Genomic DNA, 21,736 nt, shown 5'->3' with positions numbered 1-21,736 from the left:
TGGAAAATGGAGAAAGAGCCACGACTGCTAATGCCTTATGTAGATTCCAATGCTCTGTGTTTGTGCACATATGTAGGGTGTAGTCAGGGGCAAAGCCAGTTCTGATGAAACTGGCAATCACAGTTCTCTTTATCCCCCAAAGAGAACCCCCCTCCCATTTTCTCAAAAGTTTGTGAAAAACAGTCTTTGGAGCTAAGGCTCCCCAAGGTCGATGGCAGATAGCAAGATGAAGCCATCTGGCTTCCTGCCCTATGAGATAATGGATGTAACACAGTTCCCATGGGACAGGAGTACCAGGGGAAGCCTAGTTTCCTACAAAGCATATGAAGCCATAATGTAAAGATCAAGGAAAGAATGCACAGATGGCAGTGGATACATATAGCAGGCTGGTTACATATATCATTCTAGCAGCAGCAATTTGTTATTGTAAACAGTTGCATGGCTCCGGGAATGTAATTCAGTCACTTAGATAACATCCTCCTGACTCTATGCAAGTTATTTAAATAAATTATTTAAATACATGCAAATAAAATGTGCCTGTTCAGTTTAAGTAGCATAATTTAGTGTAGAAGTGGAACTAGAAACATGTACCTGAAGATTTATATGGTGAAATTCTGGACTTCAGACATAGATTGATATGATAATAGTAGTTTTGGTTAATGAGCGTGAAAAGATTACGGATGAAATTTATGAATATTTAGAGATTTTGCTTTTAAAAAAATGAGATTGGCTGTATTTTGCAGAAGCATATCGAGTAAGCATTTCTAATTGAAACAAATGAGCCTTTGACTGCATTTTAAAGGGATTATTGATTATAATGGTATTTAAACATGTATAATATTTACGCTAAGAAAAAAATCACTTGTCTTGCATATTTGAATTAATGTAATTTATATATTTTGTATTTAAGGAAAAGCTGGATGTGGGGATAAGAAAAGAAGTAGATGGAATGGGAGTACCTGAGATAAAATATGGGGATTCAGTCTGCTTCATACAGCATGCTGACACGGGTTTGTGGCTTACATATCAATCAGTGGATGCAAAGTCTGCAAGAATGGGAGCTGTACAGCGTAAAGTAAGATACTGTGTACAATTATATTATACTAAATATATATAGGCATGATGAAAATGGAAGGACACCACCAGAACATGCATCTTGAGACTTCCTGTTCCTTTTGTACCTTGCTGGTCAATGCTGGTCAATGACCGTAAATAAATCAATCTGATCTGCTCTAGTGGCCCAAGACCTCTACTGTATCACCAAGAAATTTGGAAAGAGAGATGCAGAGATGAGTGGCTGTGACAATATCCCACCTCTCTACAAACCAGGGATAAATTTTACACCCTAAACAAATCTTTTTTAGATACTTTTTAAATACCTTTGTTTTTATAATTGTTTTTATAATTGCTTTAGTCCTGAATGAGGGCAGTTTTTTGCCAGACAACTCTGTACTTAGAGTGAGTATGGAGCATCATCAGGAAGCAAATCAAGATAAATTTAGGATACCACATTTGTACGTAATGTGAAACTGTAATTAAGATTAACTATGGTTAATTAACCAGCTTCTGGTTTGAGATACCTTCACTAAGTATAGCTAGTGTGATTGTACAAGTTCACTAAATGAATTAACTGTAGTTCATTTAATACAACCATGGTTTTATGTTACATGTGAACCAACCAAATGTGTGTGAACTTCAACCTTTTTGAACACTTAGGAAAAATGCTATGTAAATAGTAGATATCTATACCTAGATTTCTTCTTTGTCATTACTATTGTTCGGTTTTTCGTTGCAGGCTATCATGCACCATGAAGGCCATATGGATGATGGTCTAACATTGTCCAGATCTCAGCATGAAGAGTCACGTACAGCACGAGTAATTCGTAGTACTGTCTTCCTTTTCAATAGGTTCATAAGGTAAATTGGTTGCTGACTGAAAATTGATGATGGTTATCATTAACTTTGGTAGAGATGTAATATGAACAACTGTTATCACTGACAAGGGGAAAAAGTGCAATTTGATCATGAAGAAGGACAAAGTTGTGTCAAGGAAATGTTGCATTAGTACCAGGCCTAAGTGAGGCCCTGTCCCGAGTCCTTTTATCCCAAAGTCCTTTATCCCAAAGTCCTTCATGGATCTCCTATTTTAGTCAAAACTCTTACTTTTGTAATAGACATGCATGCTTGCATTATTAAAAACAGCAATAAACTGTGGGATAGGTGTGTACACTAAGGGCCAAACTAGACACGATGATGCCACTCATGGCCACCACAAGAATGCTGCCATGATTTTAAAGTTAGTAAAAATGCTGTGAGGGCCAGATCCTAATCAGACTTGCAGCACATTCTTGTTCTCCCTCATGCATTTCCAGGTGCCTAAATAGGTGTGTCTGTGTGTGCAGGATGGTGCAGTAATTTCAGCACTTGATACGATGCCTGGGGGGTGGGGGGCAAAAGAGTGCTGTGTTCATGATATTTTAGATTATTTTAAAATGGGAGTAGTCTTATTGTGGACACCATCATATCAACTTTGTTCCTAGGAAAAAGAACACATCACTCAAGCTAGAGATGCCTACCAAGAGGAGTAGGATTTTAGATTCTAACACATTTGTATTCTGAATTGCAGTAACTTTTTTCAAGTTATTTTACTCACTATGATCCATACTTCAGATTCATTCATTTCTAGTAGGGCTCCTTTATGATCCAAGCAACCCAAGTTCTTGCTTTGGAGCCAAAAGCTCTTGAGGACACTTACTAGGATTTTTCTTCCTCCCATCTGATAGTAGCAGACTGGGGCTAGACTGATCATTATGTCCACTGGGACATTTCCCAGTGGGCTGATGGCATCTACTTCATACCATGGTTATGCCAGCCCTGGGCAGAGGGACTGCCCTGTAGCCTTTGCACAGTGAAGACAAGGTAGCACTGCCTGCCTTTGTACAACACTATCAGGGAAAGAAAGAAGCAGTGTCTCATGGCACTTGCATGGTGATGGAGAGGTTGTGATTGCCTAGCCTTTGTACAGACTTCACAGGGCAAAGCAATAGTGGGGTTGTTTGGCAGTTGCATGGGAAGGGGGAAGTAGTGCCCTCACATCGCTTACGTGGGTTTTGGGAAAGATGGGTCAAAGATGCAGGAAAATGGCTGTGAATAATTTTCACTGTTAGACTGAATTCTGAAGTTCTCCAGAACCATCATTAGTAGAGGTTGTCAAAGATCAAATGCACCATGTATTTGTTAATGAAGTCAAGGTGAATGATCCTAAAAAGTTTGAGCCACTGTGATAATGGCATCAAAAACTACACTAAAACCATATTCCAAACTTATGTAGTTATTGTTTAAATAATTTTAGGGGCCTTGATGCTCTCAGCAAAAAAGCAAAGTCTTCCAGTGTTGACTTACCCATTGAGTCAGTCAGCCTTAGCCTCCAGGATTTGATTGGTTACTTCCATCTACCTGATGAACATTTAGAACATGAAGAGAAGCAGAATCGACTAAGGGCACTGAAGAATCGGCAGAATCTCTTCCAGGAAGAGGTAGTCATTTTGTTGTTTCTTTCGGCATTTTACCTTTAGACTGGATAAAAAATCACTTAGTATGATTTAAGAAAGAATTTGTGGCAATATTAAATATCTTGGGTCTCCCAGATCCTAGTCCAACACTCTAACCAGTACACTTTAATATTTCCTCCAAAACTGCCAAAGAAATGCTCCTTTGTTGGTTTCTGACTTTTACAGTTAGTTAGCTGTGTAATGTGAAATATTGGAACCAAACCAGTGATTGGATTTTCCCTTGTAATTCCAAATAGGTTTAACATTGCCCTTCATGCTGAACATGAGTAAATACCATAATGCCAAAGGTGTCTTCCAGCATAAATTGCATACAAAAGATGAAGGTAAAATCAGAGGGCTTAAGGAGTTCTTAGGTTTAGCCCTTTTGATATCCCAAAGACCAAATTGGACTGGTGCCTCTCAGAGATTGCTCAAAAGAGCTATATGGCAGTTAAATAAAGGTAGTGATTCATGAGAAGTCCCACCTCTCAGAAGCCTGAGGCAAGCACACAATGAAAAACAAAGAAAACCCCACACACAAACAAAAGTCTTCAAAAAGCAAACACACAGACCCTCAAAACACACACATAGTTAGAGATTTAGGTTGAAGGTTAAGCCCCCCAAGAACAGAAGTCACTTTTTGCTCCCTGTTCAGTTGCCTTCTGTTCCCTTTCATGGCCTCTCAGAGATCACTACCTCTCAAACATCTACCCCATAGGCAGGGGCGTAACGAGGCAGCCCTGGGCAAACTGTAGCCCTGGGCAAAACCTGAGTTGGATGCCCCCCCCCCCATGGGTGGCCTCTCCACCACGACCAAAATTTTTTTGCACCAGGACATTGGTGCCTGCAGGGGGTGCATTTTTAGACATATCAGCACCAACATTTCAGCATATCACCAGGAGACTGTCCTTATGCTACTCCCCAAGTTTGGTGAGGTTTGGTTCAAAGAGTCCAAAGTTATGGACTCCCAAAGGGGGTGCCCCATCCCCCATTGTTTCCAATGGGAGCTAATAGGAGATGAGGGCTACAGTTTTGAGGGTCCATAACTTTGGCCCCCCTGAACCAAACTGCACCAAACCTGGGGGGTATCATCAGGGTAGTCTCATGATGAGACCTTGAAAGTTTTGAGGCTGTGCATTCAGAAATGTCTCTCAGCCTGTAATCTCATTGACAGCAATACAGGGTCTCAATGCAGAACAAAGATTCTTGGGCAAATTTCTGGGATGTTCCTGAAGGGGCGCATTTTTTGGATGTATTGGCAAAATTTCAGGGTAACATCTGGAAACTGGTTCTGATGGGTTCTACATGTTTGGTGCAGTTTGGTTTAGAGGTCCAAAGTTATGGACCCTCAGCAAGTACCCCATCCCACATTCTTTCCTAAGGAGAAGGGGGATATCCTTTGAGGGTCCATAACTTTGGACCCTGACCAAACTTGCCAAACCTTGTGGGTGCCATCATGACAGTCTCCAGATGATACCCTGAAATTTTGGTGCTGATATGTCCAAGAATGCCTCCCCTGCAAGAAATGACCCTAAATTTGCCCAAGATTTTTTTTTCTGCATTGAGTTTCTTGCCTTGCTGTCAATGGGGTTGTATATGGGGCATATTTCTGAATGCACAAGTTCAAAACTTTCAGGGTCTCATCAGGAGATCAAGCCCTAATGATACCCCCCCAAGTTTGGTGCAGTTTGGTTCTTGGGGCCAAAGTTATGGACCTCAAAACTGTAGCCCTCATCTCCTATTAGCTCCCATTGGAAACAATGGGGATAGGGCATTCTCTTTGGGGAGTCCATAACTTTGGACTCCCTGAACCAAACCTCACCAAACTTGGGGGGTAGCATAAGGACAGTCTCCTGATGATACGCTGAAACTTTGGTGCCGCTAGCCTAAAAACTGTGCCACCTGCAGGCCAAAAAATGAAACCACTAAAATTCCCCAAACGAATTCCAGCATTTTGATGCCCCCCACAAGGTGATGCCCTGGGCAGCTGCCCACCTTGCCCAATGGGCATTACGCCAGTGCCCATAGGTGTCAAACTCGTGGGCCTCCAGATGTTATGGACTACAGTTCCCATCACCCCCTGCCAGCATTATGCTGGCAGGGGATGATGGGAACTGTAGTCCATAACATCTGGAGGCCCACGAGTTTGACACCTGTGATCTACCCAATCATTTTTTCCCTTTTCCCCCTTCCCCTCTTTCATATAATAACTACAGCAAGCAACTTTACTTACCCTACCCTACCTAAAGGAATAGACATTTACCCAACCCTTTTTTCCTTTTTTTATTCCATTCAATTTTGGGGATTTTACTTGTTACCTACAATGCTCAGTCCCTTTATTGGGTACTAAATACATTTGAAGCTATTGCTTTTCTGATATTAGAAAGGGATTGTGGTGTTAGAACAAATAGCAGTTGTCATTACATGTGACAAACTCTTTTCTTTCTTGTAGGGTATGATCAACTTGGTGCTTGAATGTATCGATCGCTTGCATGTATACAGCAGTGCAGCTCACTTTGCAGATGTTGCTGGGAAGGAGGCAGGAGAGACTTGGAAGTCGATTCTAAACTCATTATATGAATTATTAGGTAAGAAATACATTTGAGTAACTTGGATTTATTGGCATCAAAACATGCCCATTAAAAATATCAGAATGCTGAAAGTGTGCATAATTTCTGTTATTAAAAGATTTTTTTAACCAAAGATAACAAAATTATTAGAAGGTAAAGTCAAATACATGCATTGTTTTAATTGTTTTATATGACGTTTGCTGCCCTGAGCCCTATCGGGGAAAGTGGGATATAAACTCAAAAATAAATAAATAAATAAATAAATAAAAATCCTTGCATTTTAATGTTTTGACAATTTTTGTTTTGACAATTAAAATAAAATCAAAATAATATAAGGCTCTAATTGGTATGAAGTATACACTATCACTATATTGGTAGTATTTTAGAGTTTACGACTAAGCACGTGCCCTCTTTGCAGTTCCAGTTAATGCAAATCAGCTGTAAAATCATGTTGCTACAATTACCATACTAATTATTCAACATATGAAGTTAGAGTATGTATCCTTTTCCTCTTTTGGAGCTAAAAGCAGTGGGGAGGGAAGATTTCTATTTTAGATCTATCCTGAAGCATGAAACTCAGTGTTATGTGTAGCTTAACCCTTAGTTTGTGGCTTTACAGTATGAGAAGCTAATTGTGTGACTATTTCCTGTTAATACTTTCCCTTGATTTTGGTGTTTAAAAATGTTCTGCATGAAAGGAGTTTTCTTCTGTCTGAAGAATCCCTTGCAATATGGTGGGTGATCTTTTCCACCTCATTCTGGAGACAGAATTTCCATGGAGAGAAGTATAGTCTGGTTTTGCCCCTTTTCTTCAGAGGGTATATGATAGAGGCTTGCTTGTTTGCAGACTGCTGGGTGTTTTGGGCAGCTCTAATCTCCTCCGGGCTTCAGGAACTTTCTGAGTAACTGGAGCATATTCAGGCCATATTGGTTTGGCTTTCATTTGTTTATTTTCACATTAAGATATTTTTTATGATGCAAATCCTCTCTCTGAGATTCAAGGTTTTGAATGGAGAAAATGTTTCTTGGGAAGACTCCAGATCCTGTTGTTGGGGTGTATTTCTTGCATCCCTGACCCACACTGGCTTTTTCACAGCCGCCCTAGAATCAGCATGAGCAAACTTGCTGTCACTAGCTTTTCAGATGCTGCCACCAGCAGTGCTTCAGTGGCCTCTGCATCAGGCAGCATATTCTGAGCCCTAAACTCATCCTTTTCCCATTTGATGATTAGACACTAAGGATTTGTGTCCCTAGAGAGTTAAGGGCACTCGGGAGTAGTTAAGTTTGCCCTGCTCCACCACCCACAGAAGAAAGTGTGCATAGAAGGCCGGTTGTTTAAAAAAGCAGAGAATACGTAGACAAATACAAGGTGTTAGGATAAACTAATGGTAAGTGAAATTTTCCCTTTGAATTTGGGAAAAAAAATTCCCTTTGAATTTGGGAAAAAATACTTCTGTCATAGTTTAGAAGTAATTGCATATTCAGCGGATTATGTGGTGTTGCCATGTCTGAAATTGCTCTTATGGCCCCATCTGAAGGGGGAGGAAGAGTTGGGGGGAGTAGTGTGGCCTTGCATTTGCCCCCTTCATCATGTGAGGGGCAGCCTTGCTGGCGCAGAGAGCATCCAGTCGATGCTCAGCTCCACAGTGGCAACTCCTGGATATTGGGATTACTGCGGAGCAATGCTGGTGTCCAATTGGACATTAGTGGGGTAGGGGAGGGCAAGTCAGGGCATTCCTGGGGATGGAGCCAATGTTAGTCAGCTTCCAGTTTAGGGCCAGGAGCGTGGCACCTGAGCCTTCTGACTTATGTACCTAAAAGGGTGGTGTAAGTCCATTTAGGCCTAGGGCAGTGGGGTTTAGTTTAATTTTCCCTGCCTCCCTGCACTGCTGGAAAGCCCTCTGGAGGTGGCGGGTGGCATGGCAGTGGTGCCATCCTCTGCCACCTTCAGCATTGGATGGGGCTGCCTGGCTCAGATGCCGGTTTCAGTTTTGTTTTAACAATGCCATCTTTATCTGTGATCCTGAACTCTTGGCACTTTTGTCATTAGTGTCACCAGTGTGCCATTTTATTAATTCTGGCGCCTGAATCAAATGACTAACCTAGATGAGGGGAGTAGAAATGCTGCTCCAGAACCTCTTGTAAGTTGTCTAAGCAGATCATATTTCACGTAGGTTATAATAAATACAATGCACTGGTGTCTGTTTGACAAAGCCATGGTTCATGAAATAGCCGTACTTCAAAAAGTCTTGTCTACAGTAGTTTACTCAGAAAAGGAGGCCACATTTACATGTGTGTGTGTGTGTCGGTGTGTGCACACATGTCTATACACACGCGTACATGTGTGTATGTGTGTGATGTATTAAGAACCTTCTCAGAACATAGGTCTAATTCATAGTCATTCAGTGGGTCAGAGCAGTGTGCATGGATAGATAGTGTATGGTAGCTGTGGTTAGGTTTGGAGGGGCTAGATGGGAAAAGAATTAGGCCTTGGTTCTGGTGAACATCTTCAGAATGAGCCTGGGTTCTTTTTGGAAATGCAACAGAAAACTGACAGCCTTTTGGTATTGGGGTTTGTTTTGACAGATAGTCTGTAGAACCTTTGGCACATAGTGGGGCTGTGGATTTGGAATTAGTGTCACCTCCTGGTATGTGATGTATTTGTATCATGTACTTAAGGGTGGCATGTTGGTGGTGGTGTTACCTTTAAACATTGAATACCTGCTGCTTAACCATGGCTGTTAAAATATAGTCCTTATAAAAAGAAACCTTAGGTGCTCCTGAGATCAATAGAACTGTATATTTATTCATATATATATATATAAATATATATACATTTATTCATGTATATACCTATACATACACACACACATATATATACACACACACATATATCTATGTGTGTGTATGTATATAAATATGTGTGTGTGTGTGTGGAAACCCATGTACTACAAAGCTTATTTGCAGCTATACCAGCAAAACTACAAAATTTCATCCATGTGTGGAAGCCACCACCAAGTTTAAAATGCATACTTTGTTCACATTTCTGTTTCACATTTCTGAAATACCAGTCATATTACATTGCTTATTACATGTCTCATCCTGTTGATTGCATTGACTGACGCTGTCTAACTTGATTCCCTGTGAGAAAGTCGGACTAAATATAATGTAAAGAAAACAGAACATTAAAATATCCTTAAAAGGACCCTAAGTGGCTTACAACATAAAGAATACAATATAAATACTACAACAAACAAAATAAAAAGATGGTATCTTGGGCATCTTTGGGGCATCTTTGCCAAAGGGGCATCTTTGCCAGAGGAACATGGGAGGTCAATTGACCCTGGACGACACTCATTAGGTCATGTGGGGGTGCAAAATCGCCCCCACACCCCTCCTGCAGAGAGGTGCCCCCGCCCGTACCGGGAGCCTGCTGGGGTGGCAGGCTCCTGGCCCAGCTGCTTCTCCTCCGGGGCGGCAGGCTCCTGAAAGAGCAGCTAGATCAGGGTGCTTCTCGGCCAGGGGCAGCAGGCTCCCAGCCTGGGTGCTTCTCCTCCAGAGTGGCAGGCTCAGCCCGGCCGCTCTGGGCCAGGAGCCTGCCGCAGGTCTGCTGGGAGCCCGTCAGCCCGGCTCCACCAGGCTGCCCGGGACTCCTGCCGCCCTCCTCCACCTGCTGAAGTAAGTGGGATGTGGGGGGTGGGGGCATTGCCCTTGGTGCCATTTTTTCTTGATACGCCTCCGATCTTGGGTCAGTTCAGGATTCATTGGCTCATCTGAAGGCACAGGCTGCTAGCTCTTCTCCTTTGGCTTGCTACTCTTGTCATGCCCAAACTTTATATGTGCAATAGGAAGGGAAAAGATGTTACAGTTGGAAAAAATGAACCCTAATTCAATTAAATTTTGTAACAATTAGGTCTGGTGAAATCAGTGAAGTAAATCAATAGCAACAAACTTAAGTCCCATCATTTCTCTAGAATTAAGTACTTTTAACTTCAGTTGCCAGGAAATAGTGGAATGATTGACCTCAAGGGGGGGAGCAATAAATGAGGGACCACCAAGCAATTTCTCTACATACCATTTTTGAATTTGGCACACTGATGTCAAAAAGGCATTCTGCATATATCTTGTGTTGAAGTATAAGAGTAAAAAAGTTGTATTGGCCATTTGTTCTGCAATATGCATCACTTTGTCATCTTACAGCCTGATATGATTTTGGGAAGTAATGGATTGTGTTCAATGCAGCCAAAGAATTTATGCATACATACATATGCACACACTGGTGAGGATTAGTATTAATCAATCTATGTTCTTTTTTAGCGGCTTTGATTAGGGGGAATCGTAAAAACTGTGCCCAGTTTTCTGGATCTCTAGATTGGCTGATCAGCAGATTGGAAAGACTGGAAGCATCTTCTGGTATGTCCTTAAATAAGTAATCTGAAAATTTGATAGACTGGTATTTCAGTCATAATGACTCGTAAGTTATGAGCTGGAAATGGAAAGAGTGGTTTTATCCGTAACATTTTTGTATACATTTTGTTTAGCAATACTGAAATTCTGTTACATACACCATTTGTAATATGAAATAGGCATTTAAATTTGTATTCATTCTTGCTTTTTATATTGTAAATAGGTTTGTGTTGGTTGAGACAACCTCAGTTTTTGACAAAAGTATTTGTACACAGGTAATTTTTTTATGTGCTTTTTGATACATCTCAATGAACAAGAGCCTCGGAAACAGGTGGGGGAGACATGGCAATAATGACCTTTGGCTCAGATTGGATGTCATACATGACTGTAGTTTAACTTCAGTTAGCATGATTATCCAAATTCATACCACTTTATTGTTGATTACGGCGTATCAATAAATGGGATCCAGAGGTTTGTTTTGTGCTAGAACTCTGGAACAAGCATAAATGCAAGAAAAAGATCACAGGAACTGCTTGAATACTTACTATATCTGTATCAGCATTTCTCCTTGTGCAAGATGTTGTGCAACCAATTTTTGAACCCTATAATATTTAGGGAGCAAAGTACAAGTGGAACCATACAGGGTTGGGGACTAAATCTCCTGGTCGAAGCAGTGTGCAGCTGTGCCAGCAGATTCACCATCCCTAGGGACCTTACCCCCATGGAGGGGCGATTCCGTCTGTGTGAGGCTGCTGTTCCCCCTGGCACTGGAAGGTGATGCCAGCCTCACAGGGCCCCCACTGCCAGTGTAGTGGGGGTAGGCTGGGGGCATGACTGGGGAGGAGTCCACTTTAGTCTATTCCCTTCCAGCCATTCACAGTGTTACATTGGTGACTGCGAATTTAGACTTATGCCACCCAAACTGAGCCCCATAGAGGCTTCTAAGCAGCAGGGAGAATTTTCCACTTCTAGAGCTTTCCACGCTGCTTGGAAGCCTCTGTGGGGGCAGCAGCTGGGCTTGGTGTGGCATCGCAGCTAGGTGCCTGGCTCTTGGACGGGGCTCCCTGTCTGTTTATGTTTTCTCTTCTGCATCTTTTTTTTGAAGTCTTGATTAAATTTTTGGATGATGATATGGTTTGACCCTAGCTTGTTCCTAGGGATCACCATCACTACAATGCAGTCGGGAATCCTGATTTCATAAACTAACATAGCCCTCAGTTTGCAAGACCTGAGCTTGGCTGTTAATGCTAGGATGTTTTGGACATCATTAATTCATAGGGTCCCCGTAAGTTGGAAGCGACTTGACGACACTTAACACACATTCAGCATAGTTAAAATCAGCCATAGTTTTGGATCATATCTGAATGCTAAATAGCTCATATATTTCTGATACAATATAGTATCGCTTTAGACCAGATGTGTAGTAGCAATGGGGACATCTGGGGCGGCTTGTCCTGGGCACCACCATTGCCATCACGTGTCGGGGGCATGGGTGGGGCATTTAAAGGCAGGGCATGTCAGGGCTTTTTGGGGTGGGGAGGGGAAGTTTCAGGGCATTTTGGGGGCTGGGCAGAGTGGGGATGGGGGGGGCACACGGGCAGCTCATGCCCCAGGCGCAGTTTCCCTTCCTTTCGTCACTGCTTTAGACTTGTGGGTTGTTATCTTTTGCTGTAAAACTACCCAGCTTGCTAACTTAAAAAATATTTTAACAGAAAATATGTTAAAAAAGCAATAAATTCCTTCCTCATGGCAAATGGATTCAGTGCATTGGAGTGAGTTGTGCAGACATACAGTGCAGTCCTAAGCAGAGTTACATGCTTCTAAGCCCACTGATGTCTGTGCACTGATAACACTGATAATATATTGTGATTTAGTGCATGCGCATTTATTGTATATGAGTACATTCAGAACTTTCCCATTGTTATGGAATGCCCTGTGTACACAAAATGAGAAACTGTTGTACATGTGCTGCTGCTGGTTTAATAAGTATTGTTTGTTTCAGTAATATTCTCATGACTAAGCTAGACAATTGCAGTGTAGCATATTTTTGAACAATCACAGTGACTCAATAGAAAGCATCCAGTTGTTTAAAAAACTTAATTGTGGTTTGGTATGATATCTGAATTGGCAAACTTGGTTTCTGACTGGCCAGCAAACCGGAATGGGAAACTATTGATTGAATCCTATGAACCCTAAATACAATGTATTTCCATGGAACGGATTGTTTCTGTCTTCCTACTTAGAGCTCTCTGAGCTGCCCCCACAATCTTTTATCACAGTTATCCCCAAAAGTCCTGCCTTCCCTCTTGGACTCTGAACCAATTCTTGTGATTTTGACCCAATGCACATCCAAGTGTTTGACAGCCAACCGAATCCCATGGAAAACCACTAGAATGGAGGAAGCGATCAGCCCTCATTTTGAAAAGAGTGGGAATAAACTTCTCAGACAGGGATCTGAGGGTCTGGATAAGAGTGTTGGTTTAGCTAGGGTTTTATTTTGCTTTCAGTTAGGATTTGAGGTTGGCTTAGGGAAGAAAGTTCATTTTATTGAGATAAATAAGCAGACTGTTAAGGGCTCAACATACAGAACTTAGGTGTATAGGTTCTGGTGACAGGATATTTCTGTTCTGAAAGGGGAACCTTAAATCTGTGGAGGATCCTGTCAGTTTTTGGTAACAGGTCCTAGTGAAACTTCTGAAGTAAACTTCTGGAGTAAACTGGAGCAAGGAGAACCAAATATGTTCTTAGTGTTTATTGTTGTTAACTAAGACTCAGTTACAAAGAATTCACTCTCACTGGGAAGTTTATAACCACTGGAGGTGAAGTTGAGAGCTAGTTTCAATTTGTAAACTGAAGCATTCTGCACAAGACATTTACTCTGTTAAACACTTAATTTTCTGTTAACTAAAAACATGTTTTCTATCTCTATCTATGGCCGAATTCCCACTGAAAATTTAATCTAGATACAACCAAGTTTCAAAGGAATTGGCACCTTTTCATTCAGGTTCCAACATCCTCTGTGGCCAGCATGCATCTGTGGCCAGCATGTTTCTAGTGAAGACTTCTTGGCCTGCTCTTGGGGGGGGGGGTGCCTGTTGTCAGGGGTGCAATTGTTAAGCTAGCAGCACCAAAATTTCAGAGTATCTTTAAGAGACCCTCCTGATGATACCACCCAGGGTTGGTGAAGTTTGGTTCATGGGGGCCAAAGTTACGGACCCTTAAATGTGCAGCCCCCATCTCCTATTATCTCCCATTGGAGTGTTTTTTCAAAAAGGTGTATATAGAAGCAGGTCCAGGAAAATCCTGTGATGGGGGGGGGGGCAGTTCGGCTGTGAGGAGATCTCAAGGGAACCTGGATATTTCCGGTGACTATCCCATGATTAATCACCAGTGAGGAAATTACCTATGTATTGTTTGGAAAAGGGATTTCTACTTAGCTCAAATAGTTATAGATTCAGTCTAACAGGATCCCATATAAGAGACCTGTGGATGCGCACAATTTACCAGCAATTTAATCCAATGTATTGTTGAAGGCTTTCATGGCTGGATTCAACTGGTTGCTGTGGGTTTTCCAGGCTATGAGGCTGTGGTCTAACATTTTGTCTGCATCTGTGGCCGGCATCTTCAGAGGTGTATCACAGAGAGAAGTGTGTTACACACTGTGTCCAATTTAATCCAAGTTTGTCTCGCCCATTTACTTGATTGTGGGTGGTTGGGATTTAAAAAGAAACAAGAAGAGGTCAGTGTGTGACTGGACATTTTAAGGAACGGGCTCATGCATCTGCAGATGTATTTGACATAAATTTTATAGTATAGTTATAAAGATGATAAAACCACATCATCTTCTTCTAGATCAGAATATTGTTGTGAAATATTCAGTGTCTATCCAACACACTTTTAAGAGTGCTTAAGCAGAGTTAACTTTGTGTTGGATTATAGCCTTAATGCAGAAGAACTTTTAGTTGTCTTGTAATTTGTTCTGTAATATTGTATCATGCATGTGAGAGAGCTGTTGTTTAAAAGATTGCTCAATATTAAAATATCATTGGTTTGATAATGCAGCTGTCAAATACAATAAGTTAAAAGGTAACCTGTGGTTTCCTGCCTGATGATAAGGTGCACTTCTCATAAAAGGGTATCTGATGGAAGAGCCTTTCTTGTGGTCTATCAGTTTTTTTGGGTGGGTGTGGAAGAGTCAACTGCTTAGTTTGAAGTAGAGGTACAGGTCCTTTTGTAACCTGTGTGGTTGTAGCAGCAACAGTTGATAGCTCTTAACAGTTTTCCTTATTCTTGGTACTGTTGAATTAGGATATTTCCTGGAACAATCATCCTGGAGCCCAGGGGAGCTTGTCTTAATGAAGCATTGCAAGGATGTCTAATGATTTAAGTCTAATGATATTTAATGGCAGGGACCGGTGCTTTATTTGGCTAGTAATTTTGTTTAATTGGAAGGTCACAAGTGATTTAGTTCTTTGTACTTATTATGTATCTCAATTTAATGAAATTAACTGGCTTTTGTGAGTCTTCCATCTATATGTTCCATGGTCTGGTAGCTTTAGTGGGTGGTGTGGTGCTGAAGTTCCACTACCCATGTCATGGTAAGTTGTGTTTCTGTCCATGGCACAGTCTCTGTAGCACAGCTTATTGTGACGCGCCTCTGAAGATGTCAGCCATAGATGCAGGTGAAACATTTGGAGCGAAAACTATCAGACCATGGCCACAGAGCCTGGAAAAACCACAACAGCCAGTTGATTTAGGAAATTACTTTGCTTTTACTCTAGGAACATCATTCACTTTCTCCTTAGTTGTAATGTGCAATAACTGTATGAAAAAAATTCTCTACATTCTTTTCCATTTATTTATTGTCCATTCCAGGGAAAATATCTGTGAACATATAACCATTGCCTACCACAATACAGAACTGCCTATCACTGTAATCAGCCTACAAACCCCATTCTGCCCCTTGCACTGGAGGAGCTACTGTGTGAGATACACCAGATATTTCAATTCTGTGCTATGGGGGAGTTTGAGGCAAATCCTCCTCCTCCTCCTCCTCCTCCTCCTCCTCCTCCTCCTCCTGCGCTGTTGGAAAGCCCTTTGAAGTGGGTGGTGTGGTGCTGAAGTTGCATCATCTTCGCCCACCCAACAGCTCTGGATAGGGCTGTTGGTCTGCAAATTGCCAGCTCCTTGTCCTACCTGCAGAGCTTCAATTCTTTCCCCTGCCTAGAGACCTGGGACTGGGAAATGAATGACTGCTTCCCAACATGATCTGCCAAACTTCCACTTTCTCATTATACTACAAAGCTGCAATTCTGCCCCTGTTTAGGGATTATATCAAAGATGATATCAAAACCTGGGACTGGGAATGGAGAGCCTGTTTTCCACCTTGGCCTATAGATAGTCACATTTTTAAAGTTTTGCTTTCTTGTTCTTAACTTCTGGGTTTCATAGCTGATTTTTTTCTTTGGCACTCTGGATGTTTTCCTACTTGTGAAATGTTTTTTTCCAATTATGTGTTTTGTGATTATGTGGATGTAAACAAGATAGGTTCTTATGTATTAGTATTATACATGTTTTAGATTTTCTATGCCTTTGATGATTGTAAGCCACTTTGAGTCTTGTGTCACAGAAGATAAGCCACATATAAATATACTACAGTAAATTAAAAACAATAAAACTGAGGGTTTCATCATGTTCTACATTAGAACACTCTCAAATTTGTGAAATTGTGAGACCACATTTCTTTGAGATCTGTAAATCATTTGTGGTAATGTCCCAATTAACTTAATTCATTTTTGATAATTTAAGCACTTGAAAATTTTATGGCATATTACCCCAAATAATGAAAATTACATGTGTATTCATTATTTGCAAAAGTAAGGCGTAATAAGTCAAAAGTGTGTTAAATATAATTCTCCAAAAGCAATGCACTGTAAAATTGAATGTCAGCATTTTTCCACTTTTCATTGTATAAGCCCCACTTAATAGTTATGAGAAGAGGATTATCGTGCCTATCTGCTGTTCTAAGTGCCACATTGTATTTTTATGGCTTTACATCAATAGTAAACCGGGGTGATTTTTTGGTGTGTTTTCAGGAATTCTTGAGGTTTTACACTGTGTATTGGTGGAAAGTCCAGAAGCACTAAATATTATTAAGGAAGGACATATTAAATCCATTATAAGTCTTTTGGACAAACATGGAAGAAATCATAAGGTATGCAAATCACACATGAAATTACACAATAGTATTTGCATATAAATATCATATGTTCGAGTTATCTCATTGAAAGAATATAAATTATCATGCGTCTGAATGGGACAGGCTGAATGGTTTCTTTCTTAATTTTTAAAGCAGTATTACATAGCATGAGATTTTTCATATTTATGATTATTTATTTCCTAGGTTTTAGATGTATTGTGTTCCCTCTGTGTATGCCATGGAGTAGCAGTGCGGTCTAATCAACATTTGATATGTGACAATCTTCTACCTGGAAGAGATCTTCTTTTACAAACACGTCTTGTAAACCATGTGAGCAGGTAAAAACAAAACACACATGCATGCATTTCTGAATCTTGCTGTAGATTATGGTTCAGAAAATCCAAAAAGTGAGGCTAAACACAATGGAGGATTTTCCTGCAAGCTTGGGGGAAGCCCCAGGTTTGCATAAAAATACATCAGAGACATATGGTAGGTTAGAAAAACCCAACAATCATCGAAACAGAATAGGCTTTTGAAAAGAAAAGTGCCACTGAGATCACATGAGAATATATTGTGAGAGCTCATCAGCTATATTGGTGGTTGCTAGGCAATTAACAACCAACATTGCTAAGAATTCTAAACCTTCATTAGTGTCAGTATAGGGGCATGGAGAGGGAGTTAAATTAAAAAGGTAAAAGCAGGAAGGAATGGTAAAACTGTGATGTGGAGGACAACCGGGGAGACAAAGGAAAGCGGAAAATGTGTGAGGGAAGTAGGGGAGGGAGAGGTTACCCAAGAGGAAACACAGAAAAAGATAGAGCATGGTAAAAAATGGTAAGAAGGAATGGAAAATACTGCATGATGTTGTCAGTTTGCTTTTCCTGCTTGATTAAAAAAAATAAAATATAATAACTTTAGCGAAAGTGCCATTCTAATGATACTTTCTAGAACTTTAGGAACTCTATTGTAAAAAAAGCACCTACTTCTGCAGCTCTTGATTTCTCTGATACCCATTCTTTAAAAATGTATTTTCTTTCTGCTTTTATTCAGCATGAGACCCAATATTTTTCTTGGAATCAGTGAAGGCTCTGCTCAGTACAGGAAATGGTATTATGAGCTGATGGTAGATCATGTGGAACCATTCACAACAGCGGAAGCCACTCACCTTCGAGTGGGTTGGGCGTCAACAGAGGGTTATTCACCATACCCTGTGGGAGGAGAAGAATGGGGAGGTAATGGTGTTGGCGATGACCTATACTCTTACAGTTTTGATGGACTTCATCTGTGGTCAGGTAAGACAGTCCAAATATCTTAATCAAGATTCTTTTAAAAAATGAAAACACTTTATACAGAACCTTCTATTTAAAACAAAGTGGCATATTTGAAAATAGTACTGACTTTCTGAATATAATTTTTATCATCAGCTACACTGATTCTTTGACAATTGTGGGCTTTTCTTCTAATTTAACCCTCAGTCTTTGTTCTGATTTATTTAGGTTGTGTAGCAAGATGTGTCAATTCTCCTTACCAGCATCTGCTAAGGACTGATGATGTTATCAGCTGTTGCCTTGACCTGAGCGCTCCAAGCATTTCATTCCGGATAAATGGGCAGCCAGTTCAGGGAATGTTTGAGAATTTCAACACAGATGGTCTTTTCTTTCCAGTTGTCAGCTTCTCTGCAGGGATAAAGTTAGTGCCTGCTGAAGTTTTCTTTGAGTCTGTTATTTTCAGTGAATACGTTAAATAAATTGCTTTCCTGCTTTCTGAATAGTTTAACTTGGGCAGCTCCCTTCTATGTACAGGCTTATTCAAAGAATGCAGGATGAGAATTGGAAGGGAGTCCTGCAGGTGTAATGCACCTGACAATTTTCTGCTTAGTTATTTACAATTACCTGTATGGGATAATTATATCTGCTCAGTCTAGACTCTGGAACTGAACCATAGTTGTAAAAATGTTGCTTGTATTATTAATTTTGAAAATCTTCCAATACATAGAGAATTCCATCAAAACATGCCTGCCTGAAAGAGGTCAACAAAAGAAGTTTTGCTTATTAAGGTGTCAGCAGCAGAGGAAGCAGCAACACTCCCCCCCTTTGTCACTCTGCACTGTCAAGACCAGCATCCATCAGGCCAGTGGGGCCATGAGTGCACCCTGTGAACATCAGCCAGATGATCAATGACAGCTGGTCCTTTAAGAGTTAAAAAAGAACAAAATCCATGCAATATGTTTTGTTAGGATCAAGGCAAACTGACATAAAACATTGTACAACTTTTTCAGCTCACCTGAACTCTCCATCAGGGTGGATTATACAAAATTTAAATTGATATATGATGAAAAGCAGGTTCTTTATGACTTGGTGTTAAGGTCTGATCTTCCATTCATCATCAGACAGACTCAGGCAGGCAACTACCATAGCTTTATTGCTGATGTGGTAGCAGTTAACTTGTTCTTGAAAAGCTGAATTCAGTCTTTGTCACCAGGTGAGGAATGTGTCTCTATTTTGTACATCTCTCTGAAAACAACTGTGGTCATGAACATGGCGGAAAACCTGTTCTAAACTAACTTGAACCTGACAGTTATTTGAAGGACTGTGCCATGGAGTGATGAAAACTCATATAGTGACTGTTTCATTTCTTCTGCCCTTGTACAAATATAATCCTGCAGTTGGTGGCACCCATTGTGATATGGTGGTAAAATAAAATAAGGAGTAATCAGGCTAGTGTAGGTATCACAGTTAAAAACAGAAGTCAAGACAGCAGTATTATTGGCTATATCTGGTTATATTTGCTTAGATCAGTTTCACTTTGTTTTGATGTCAGGCATGGACCTGATGCTTGAGAAAAGGTGTGCCACCACAGCTGTTGTAATGTGATTAATTGAAACCTATGGAAAGTGACTGATTAACCCTAACCCTAACCCTTCTCCTTCAAGGAAGTGGTGATCACCCATCCCCCAATTAAGAAAAGGCCAGGTTTGCCTGATCTTAAAAATGGTTAAATTAGCTGCTGTTTCAATATGGTGATAGTGGGGAAGACTAGTGATAGTTTATCAGTTTCATGGACTATCTGGGCCAAATTTAGGATGTTTTAACTTTTATGAATAAATGAAAGTTCCATGCTGATTCAGATCGTTGATCTGTGCCAAAGAGCATGTGGAAATAAAGGAGGCCGTGTAGATTTTCTTTCTTGCCGGAACTTTTGCCATTCATCTCAGATCCATCTTGTGATCCATTTGGTAGATGATTAAAACTGCTAGCACAGCTAGTATGAATTTTATGAAATGGAGATTTCTGCTATGAGTGACAGACACTGCAGGAGTTTCACATTCATGTATTAGCTAACTGAAACACGGGAGGGATTTGATTTTTAAAAACATAAGCTGATCAATCATTAAAATACAGACAATAAGAGCTCTCAGTGCTTTAAACATGTGTAATGAAAACACAAATATCATTCTGTCTATAATATGCAAATTTCAAGTTCATATAGAGCCAATTTGCCTCAGGGCTATGCAAAGAAGGAAGGGTGTATTGTTGCTAGCATTATAAAGGGGAAATATAGTGTCAAAGGAGAAAATGTACAGTTTTTAAGGGCATTTATTTCCTCCTTTAAATGCTAATTAAAAAGTAGAGAGTCCAGTTTTGAATAGTGAAAACAAGTAGCATTGAATATATCTCCTAAATATTTGATTACGTTTTTAATAGACTAGTATGATTGGCTTTACATTTTAGTATGTTGAAATATTGCAAGAGTGATTTCTATTAAAAGTAATAACCTAAACTGAGAAGTAGGTAGAAGTCATTCATCACAGTTAAGCAAGAAAGCAGCAAATAAAGGATAATTACTGTTTAGCATAGAAGCAATCACCATGAGATAGAGCAAATTACTTTGAAATAAATGCAGCATATCCAAATACCTTAAGTGCTACCATTAAGTTACATAAGAGTGTATCTACAAGGATCAGAATTCTTTAAATTGTTGTTTTATAGGGTACATTTTTTGCTTGGAGGCCGCCACGGGGAATTTAAATTCCTTCCACCTCCAGGGTATGCTCCTTGTTTTGAAGCAATTCTGCCAAAGGAGAAGTTGAAAGTGGAACACAGCAGAGAATACAAACAAGACCGGAGCTGCTCAAGAGACTTACTGGGTCCAAATATCTCTTTGTCACAAGCAGCTTTTACTCCAGTGCCTGTAGATACCAGTCAGGTAAATAAAATGTACATTCATTAGCAAATCAAAATGGGGTATGTCAAGCAGCACTTGGATTATTTGCACATAAAAATTGGATACCTGAATTGACATGTATATGAACACTAATACCTTCCTTCATATTATGATTGTATAGCCTGAGTACATTCTGGGGAGAGCGTTGTGAGCAATAGCATAGAAATGGCATTATCTATGTAAATGCCTAAAATGTTATGAACCACCATGCAGCATTAAAAGGTAGGATTTAACACTGGTATTTTTGAATGCAGGGTTTGTGGAGAGGTGGGGAATTAAAAAAAAAAGACTCAAGGTAGACTGGCCATTATGTCTACTAGGACATTTCCTGGTGGATTGGTGGCCTCGCCCCAACTAGGCTAGACCAGCCAAGTGGCAGAAGGTCTGATCCCCAGCCCTCACAAAGCAAGGGGAAGGTGATGCTCCTGATTCTTGCACAGTAAGGAAGAAGCATGGTATGTAGGCAAGGTGAGGAGGCCCAGAGCTGGGACTGTGCTGACAACAATTTAGCAAGAATAATTCAAGAGATACCAAGCCTGTGGGAGGGTCCAATCATGCTTGTCAATCATGCCAGGAGTCAAAAGCCAGGAATGTCCACAGCAACAAGGAGAAGCTGAGAATCAAGGTCAAGAGACCAGTCCATTGTCAGTCAGGGTCTGGAGACAGCAGTGGTGTGCAGGCAAGGTCAGGAAGAATACACTTTGCGACCACAACTGCAGTTCCTGCCAAAGGCCTTTTATTGCTCAGAACTACTTGCCTAGGACTGCTCCTGCAAAAACTGGCCT

The 21,736-nt window shown here is 40.6% G+C and overlaps 1 protein-coding gene across 1 annotated transcript in view; it reads left to right on the top strand.

Annotated features, from left to right (window-relative positions):
* Positions 1 to 21,736, top strand: part of RYR2 (ryanodine receptor 2) — a 464,284-nt gene that overhangs the window by 188,144 nt on the left and 254,404 nt on the right. Inside the window, exons 13-22 of the mRNA XM_048485659.1 lie at positions 911 to 1,075; positions 1,796 to 1,917; positions 3,353 to 3,536; positions 6,004 to 6,139; positions 10,439 to 10,534; positions 16,624 to 16,742; positions 16,932 to 17,065; positions 17,778 to 18,019; positions 18,224 to 18,416; positions 20,717 to 20,933. Of these exons, the coding sequence (XP_048341616.1) occupies positions 911 to 1,075; positions 1,796 to 1,917; positions 3,353 to 3,536; positions 6,004 to 6,139; positions 10,439 to 10,534; positions 16,624 to 16,742; positions 16,932 to 17,065; positions 17,778 to 18,019; positions 18,224 to 18,416; positions 20,717 to 20,933 (1,608 nt within the window). The remainder of the gene's footprint in view (positions 1 to 910; positions 1,076 to 1,795; positions 1,918 to 3,352; positions 3,537 to 6,003; positions 6,140 to 10,438; positions 10,535 to 16,623; positions 16,743 to 16,931; positions 17,066 to 17,777; positions 18,020 to 18,223; positions 18,417 to 20,716; positions 20,934 to 21,736) is intronic.

This window comes from Sphaerodactylus townsendi, linkage group LG01, assembly GCF_021028975.2.
Source record: "Sphaerodactylus townsendi isolate TG3544 linkage group LG01, MPM_Stown_v2.3, whole genome shotgun sequence".
NCBI lineage: Eukaryota > Metazoa > Chordata > Lepidosauria > Squamata > Sphaerodactylidae > Sphaerodactylus > Sphaerodactylus townsendi.
The sequence above is the reverse complement of the archived record's forward strand: the minus strand, read 5'-3'. Positions and strand labels throughout refer to the sequence as shown.